The sequence below is a fragment of the Vigna angularis genome, chromosome 3 (genome assembly GCF_016808095.1).
Source record: "Vigna angularis cultivar LongXiaoDou No.4 chromosome 3, ASM1680809v1, whole genome shotgun sequence".
Taxonomy (NCBI): domain Eukaryota; kingdom Viridiplantae; phylum Streptophyta; class Magnoliopsida; order Fabales; family Fabaceae; genus Vigna; species Vigna angularis.
Window position 1 is genome coordinate 17,045,232 of NC_068972.1, and position 7,459 is coordinate 17,052,690.

A 7,459-nucleotide genomic window follows, 5' to 3' on the forward strand; every position below is an offset into this window, starting at 1 on the left:
TATAATGCGACTTTTGGGCCTGAGTCAAAAAGGCCGTTTGGCAAATTACGATCTCAAAACAAAAGATAAGTTGGGCCTGAGTAGTATGTTTTAAGGAGAATTCTTTCTGCACCCCAAATTCTAAAAAGCCTGTTTTACCCTTATGAATTTATATTAAAAAGAGTTCACCTCCTTCCTTATTCTTCCTTCTACGCTGCACCTCCAGATCCTGTCTTCATCTTTCTTCTTGTTCCTCTCTCAAATTTATTTCCGTGAGTGTCTTTTTCACCTAGTGAGTCTTCTTTCGTTGGCTTGAAGATTTTAATACAACATCCACAAATTCCTAGCTATTTAATTAATAAAATGTAAACAAATAATTAGTTAATTAAAAATTAAGTATATTTTTACTTCCTAAACTTTAATACAAAAATTAGAATTTGTTCATATATGAAATTTTGATATAGTTTAGTCCTCAAATTTTAAAACTAAATTAATATAGTTCTTTTATCATAGTTAGTTACGTTAATTATTTTTGTGCCAAATGTGTTTTTTAACAAACATTGAAGAGATAACGTACAAAACGATGTAAACATTTCAAATGTTATCCTGAAACATATTTGACATGTCAAAATAATTTAACATAAATTAGTTAAAAGTAAGGATAATAATGGATCGGGTCGAGCACAGATAGTGCTTATCCACAAAAAATAAAAATCAACTTATTATCCGCCTCGTTACCTGTCGGAACAAGGCTCAACACTTTTGTTTCTTCATGACATATCGCTTCCCATAATCCAAACAGGACCCATTACAAACACTTTCACTATTCTGACTACCATTGCTCACGTGAATCATTTCTATGTGACGCTAGCACAGTTTTATTTTCTTTAAAAAATAATGTTGTAAAACTACTAGAAGAAAAATAAATAGATGTGTGTAGATGAATAATGTATAATTATGGTATGGAATTGTGTAATATATATATATGAAATATCTTTAATAAATAACTAAGGTGTTGTAATTCTTTTTTAAAAAGTATATAATATTTTAGAATTGCATTAGTAAGATAAAAAAAAGTTAAAATGTCACACCAACAACATGTGACACCACCACTCTCCCTCCTCCTCTTCTTCCACCGTCGACATTGTTCTCGAACCTCCTCGTCTCTCCTTAATTCTCCTAAACATTTCTCTCTTCCCCCAACTTATTGTACCATCTATGGCCCCCACAATTACCTTAGATGCCAAGCCTCAACTCCACTTGTATCATGATCCTCTCCTTGGTTTCACACTAAAAGAAGGTTTCCTCTCGTCACAAATAATCCAACCATATTGATGTTCGGATAAAGAGGGGCGCGAACATTACTCCATATCATATCCTTCAATTTTAATATCTCTATTCAGATCATTCTTTTTCTCACTTTTTCATTGTTATTCATGAAATTGAAAATAGAAAAAGAAATGCATGTGGATTCATCTTGGTGATATTCTAATTATTCTCTTTCATATTTGAACTGGACTTTTTGTCCCCGAGTGGTGGTTGGTGTCATTACGGTGGTGGTGGTAGTGGTAAGTATAATTGGGGTGGGTGATAGAATTTTGTTGTTGGAGAAGAGGTTGGAGAAGGAGAAGGAAGTTTAGGTTGATCCTTTATCATCTTCTAAAGTTATTAATGTTGATTTAACTTAAGGAACCATATTCAATTTATTTAAAATAAATAGGAACTCAATTAAGTAAAAAAAGTATTCGGACAAAAAGGATAATTGAATTACTAATTAAATCTTAAATCAAATTAATTATGATAGTTCAACATAACTTTGAAAAATAATAAATTTTAATACAAAAAATGAGAAAATATATAGTAACATTGAAGATTCCTAATAAATTAAAATAAATAAAAAAATTAGTAAAGTGAGGATTAATTTTCAACTACTAACACTCAATGGAAATTGCACCTATGTGAAAGCATTAAGGTGAATGGTATTAGGTTATATGTTTAGCATAAGTTCGTTCTAGAAGTGATAAACCTATTTGATAGGGTAGAACGAAAATTGGTTGAAATGGAAAAAATATTATAGGTGTTATGGGTATGAAGATTGTAGATGTACGATGATGGAGATCATTTAAAAATAGATTTACTACCATATTGTTGTCGAGGTTATTGAAGATGTGAAGAAGATTCAACATATTGAAAAAAAAAAAGCTGTTGTTGGAGTTGTTCTGACTTTTGCACCATGTTCTATTTGAAAAAAAAAATGTTAATAAAGTATGAATAAAAAGACATGATTAAATGTATTAGAAATTGAATTTACAGATGTGATATGTATCAAATAATGTATTACATGTATTGTTGGAAGTCCCACATCGACTAGAGATAAGGTCAATTCATAATTTATAATTGGATGCAAACCTCACCCTACAAGCTGGTTTTGTAGGGTTAAGTTAGGCTTAAAAACCCACTTTCTAATATGGTATCAAAGTCATGGTTAGGGCCTATCCTAGTGAGTTTTAATTGGGCATCATATTTTTCTATTCCGCTCGTTATCGGGCCGTTATTGGACCACCCAATTTCGACTAAAAATAAAGCCAATTCATAGTTTATATGACCTTTAATTTCTATAGAATTTGTTTTCTTGAAATAGGCAATTATGTTCATTGTTGAACATTGTTATCCAATATTGTATTTTTTTTATGACTAATTTATTCAATAAGTCAATAAAAATAGATTGACCAAGATCATATTATTGTTTAATTTGATCAAATTGATAAATCACTACTGTTATGAATTGTATGAATGGTACGATTGTCTGACTTATAAGGAAAGAAGTTTATATTATCAAATATTTAATATCATTTTCATGATAAAGAGTTCAAAAAAAATGAAAATTCATTATTATAGTCATCGTCATAAAGTGAATATGCACTAATACAAAATAAATTTATTATGTCAACCAATTTGTCTTATTACTAATAGATATGAAAAATGTGTGATCATATTTTTGTAGATAAGTTGTAGAAATTTATGTCTAATGTATATAAAATAAATGTAAAAATTGGTTATAACATTTGACTCATAGGGGAAAGACATAAAAATTCAAATCTTACATCTAACGTTTATATGTCAACGTAAATTTGTTTAAAAACCTTATACCACACTCTTTTTTCTTCACTGTACCGCAAATAAAAACCCTCGACAATACTTATAAAAAGTATTGTGTGTTTGATAGCCATTATTGTGTATAAAAATTGCATTTTTGTCATTGAGTTGGTTTGTCACGTCTTCTCCCTTATGTGTGACTATTTTAGCTTAACCCATATAATATTGATTTTGTAAAATTTACTAAAAATAAGTAGAAGATTATGTTTTACTCAATTTTTTTTGTGTGATAACTTCTATTTGGTGGTTAAAACTTTTAAATGCTCATAATTTTTTTTTATGAATCTAAGACAGACGCATGAAAGGGTTTAGAAATTGGGTGATGAATATAGTGGGTATACTCAAAGGGGACCAGAGGTTCTTAAATTTTAAACATTTCATCTTTTACAGTATGTTTTTTATTTTCTTAGTATTTTTCATCTATTTTTTTTATACTTTACGGCTTCATTTGATACAACTTACTACTTAAAAAATTCTTAAAATTTTTATTGTATATTCTTGTATTATGTATTTATTTGTATTATGTATTTATTTTTAATGTTTTTAAAGAACATAAATTTTGACTTCAAATATGAAAACAAAAATAAACCATAAATTTACGTTTGTTGTTCGTAATATATATATATATATATATATATATATATATATATATATATATATATATATATATATATATATATATATATATATATATAAAATATCTACGTCTGTCTGTTATATATGTATTAAAATAAACTTACGTTTTACTTAAGTCAGGCATAAAAAAACTAAAATATCAAACATAAACCACTTTTTTGTATTTGTGATAATAACACTTTTAAAGCATGTCATCATATAATTGAAGAAAAAAAAAGTTAAAATTATCATTGACCAACAATAGTCATAACTTATGGGGAACATCATCATTTATATCATTTTTTTTTTCTATCTGCTATCGCTTATATAATTAATTCATTATTTTGTTTTGTTGTATTGATTAAATATATAAATAGAATTGATTCATTTAGAATAATTGAGTTATTATAAACATTTTTGCAATAAGTGCGAACAATGCTCATAATATGTGGTAAGGTTAGTATTTTTGTCGCTTTTCAACATCTTGTTGAAGTCGCGTTTCGTAATTGATTCGACATCTATGTTTTCTACTAGGAAAATTATAAATGGTATTAATTCTCCAATTAATCACGAATCTGAGAATAATTTTGTCTATCAAATGGTCTTTTCAAAATTCAATGAGTTGTTCATTCTTTGATTGATTATGAGAAATTAATTACAGTATTACTATTTATTCAAGAGGGAAAAACAAGATTATATAAATTAACTAATCATTTTTTACCAAAACACTAAATTCTCCACAAAATAGATATTGAAACATTTTTCTTAAAGTAGAGACTAAAACTTTCAATTAATACTTTTTTTCTTATTTCAAACTGATACCCACTATAATTTTATGTATTGCCAATAAACAGTAACCGCTGCTGAAGTAATATGATGTTTTGGGAATCATAACCTTGAAATGCATAAAGTGTTGAAGATAACAACAATATGAAATTATTGAAAGAGACTATTAATATACTACTCTTCCGTAAAAGTGTTTATAAAATAAGTTGTTTGGAAATTCTTTAACCTTAATTTATAATTATTCATCCCACTTTCTTTCATTAAATAAATATACTTGAAGCATGGCTTAAAGAAGTCTATACTCATGAGTAAACTTAATTTAATCATTTATTTAAGAAGTGGAGAAAAGTGTAAATGCACATCCTCATGAAAGTTTACTCAAACAACAGAAATGAAAAGAAAGAGAACAAAAACTTTGAGGGGCATACATTTGATTTTTCTACTAAAAGTGGAGAATTTTTCAAATGTATATTATATGAATTCATTCAATTGTAACATATAAAATTACGTAAAAAGAAAGTTAACATATACAACCTCCAATAATTGGTGAACATGTACAATCTAACAATCATCAAATTCAATCTCGTATAGAAACTTCACTAAAATCAGTGTCGGTAAAAACAATAAAAGAATGATCGTCGTTGTTGCGTAATTGCGACAGAGGATGTTAGGGTTCATCATCTCCATGTTAGGGCTCTTCACAGCAACGTGAGCGACATGCAAGGAAGGCAATCAGGGTTTCTTTTCTTCACAACTCGAGATAAAAGTGAGTGTGTGGCTGAGTAACTCAGTTTCACAGGAAAAGATAAGTTTTATATGTGAGTTTCGTAGTACCTCGGTTCACCCAAGATTCACTTAGTAAAATGTTAAAAATCTTTGGCATTACCTCATTCAAATTTGAAGTGGGCCACAACCTCACTTTGACGGCTGTGCATAGAATAGTACAAAGCTATAATTTTGTGGCATATTGGTCATTTAGATTCCTTAAATAATATTGGCAAAGTTGGTCATAATGGAGAGCCACAATGATGCTGTCCTTATATTCATCACTAGTAAGCAAGAAGAAGTAACCAAGAAACTGCGTTCTGTCTTCTTGTTTCACAGAACTGCATGCGCCTTCTCTTTTTCTCAGAACCTTCGTTTTTTTCTTCTTCCCTTCAATTTTTTATTCTGGGCACTTTCCGGGCATGGAGATGAGTGGTAGTAGCAGCAGCAAGAAGAGGAAGCTAGTTTGCCGCGAAGAGGACGAGGAGGCCCAAATGGAGACGTTCTTCGCTTTGGTCAGAAACATCCGCGAGACACGTGATCGATGGATGGGTTTGAAGTCGGGTGACAGAAGGAGCAAGAGGGGTGAGATTATGAGGAAGGAAGAAAATAATATGGTTGGGGTTTGGAAGCCAACGTTTCAGGTTGAGGATTTCGCTGATGAGGAAGCTCGGCAACGAAAATCAGCTTCAGACCCTAGTGCTTCTCAGAGGGAAGACTGTGAAAAGAAAGAGGCTGCAGAAAAGGGTATTGATCTGAGTCTCTCGCTTTGAGAACTGACCCAACCAGCACTTGTGTTCTCTTCATGTGACCATGGCTAGGTCTAGCTGCTCAATCTGTAGTCGGAAACCTATAAAGGGCTGTCTTATCTCTCTAACCTGATTTTGTAGATTTTTGCTTAGTTAATGTGGTTTTTGCTTTTAAGGCTTGTAAGTTGTAAGTCTCTCCTCTACTGTATTTCCAACTTCAGCTACTGAAATAATAATAATTGTGCCTTTTCACTTCCATCAATGGCCGTGCTAGGAAAACAGGAGGAAGGAGATAAGTTATAATATAAATTTATAATATTTTAGAGGTTTAATTTCCTTATATATTTTATTATTTTTAGTTAAGTTTTTATGAAAAGAATTTTACCAATTGTGTAAGAGTATGAAAATAATAAGGCTATTGGGTCTTATGTTGAAGCAGTCAGCCCATAAACTAAGGACCCATGACCTTAGAAAGGGGTTTTCTAAAAATCATAATTCCTTCATTTTGTCAGCTTTCTTTCTCTCTTTAAAACCCTTGCCCTAAAATTCTCTCTGTCTTCTCTCTAGATTTTCTCTTCGCTGAACCGATTAAATTTTGATTTGAAGGTGTTTCCGCGCTCGCTGCACCAAGGGCTTCAGTTTGAACCGAAAGTTTTTCCATTCCGACCGGTAAGTGTTTTTTTCCTTTTCTTCAACCGTTCTTGAACCTAAGCTATGCAACTTGCTGGTTGCTTGTTACTGGTAGCTTTTCCTTTAGTTTCTCTGTCCCTTCCAACTCTAAGAAATGTGCTCTGTACCAATTTTTGGTGGCTTATAGGTGCTGTCAAACTCGCCTCTGTGAGGAAGTACTGCTAGAGCGTTCCTAGGAGTGGTACTGTTAAGCTTTCCAGGTAAGGGGAGCTAATTATTTTTGTATGAATTTATTTTATAAAAATATATGCATATGAATGTTCAACTGATGTGCTCTTGTGAAACTATTTTATGACTTTTATTGTATTGAGTGTTATAACTGAAACTGTGAAATTGTGCATGTTGTGATGTGATGAATTTAATCTGTTTTGAATGAGTTTGTTGGCTGAAATTGATCTTGTTGGAAGGTCTGGACTAAGGGTTCTGTAATAGCATGTATATGGGTATTAAATAGATGTACATGTACTGTTTAAGGTTGCTGTGAGAGGAGGTGTGAAAATATTAAAATTAGGCATTTTAGATTTAGAGTATAAGAGAACACGGTAGATAATTTAAATAAATTAATTGTTAATTGTTGAGAGCCTTTCTTTGTTGGTAGGATAGAGGAACCTTAAAAACCTGAGTTGGCACATCTCTGATCATAGAGCAGCACTGGCCTGGTCCAGTCAGTTATAACTAGTCATATGTGCTGGTGTCGAAGGTGAGTTTGATGCGTTCAG

General features: G+C 30.9%; 1 protein-coding gene across 1 annotated transcript; it reads left to right on the forward strand.

Moving 5' to 3' along the window:
* The first annotated feature begins 5,451 nt into the window (after nucleotides 1-5,451).
* LOC108325654 (uncharacterized) lies at nucleotides 5,452-6,308 on the forward strand. Its single transcript, XM_017558749.2, has one exon. It carries the CDS (start codon nucleotides 5,724-5,726, stop codon nucleotides 6,072-6,074), a length of 351 nt encoding a protein of 116 aa, XP_017414238.1. The 5' UTR covers nucleotides 5,452-5,723; the 3' UTR covers nucleotides 6,075-6,308.
* The last annotated feature ends 1,151 nt before the right edge of the window (nucleotides 6,309-7,459 follow it).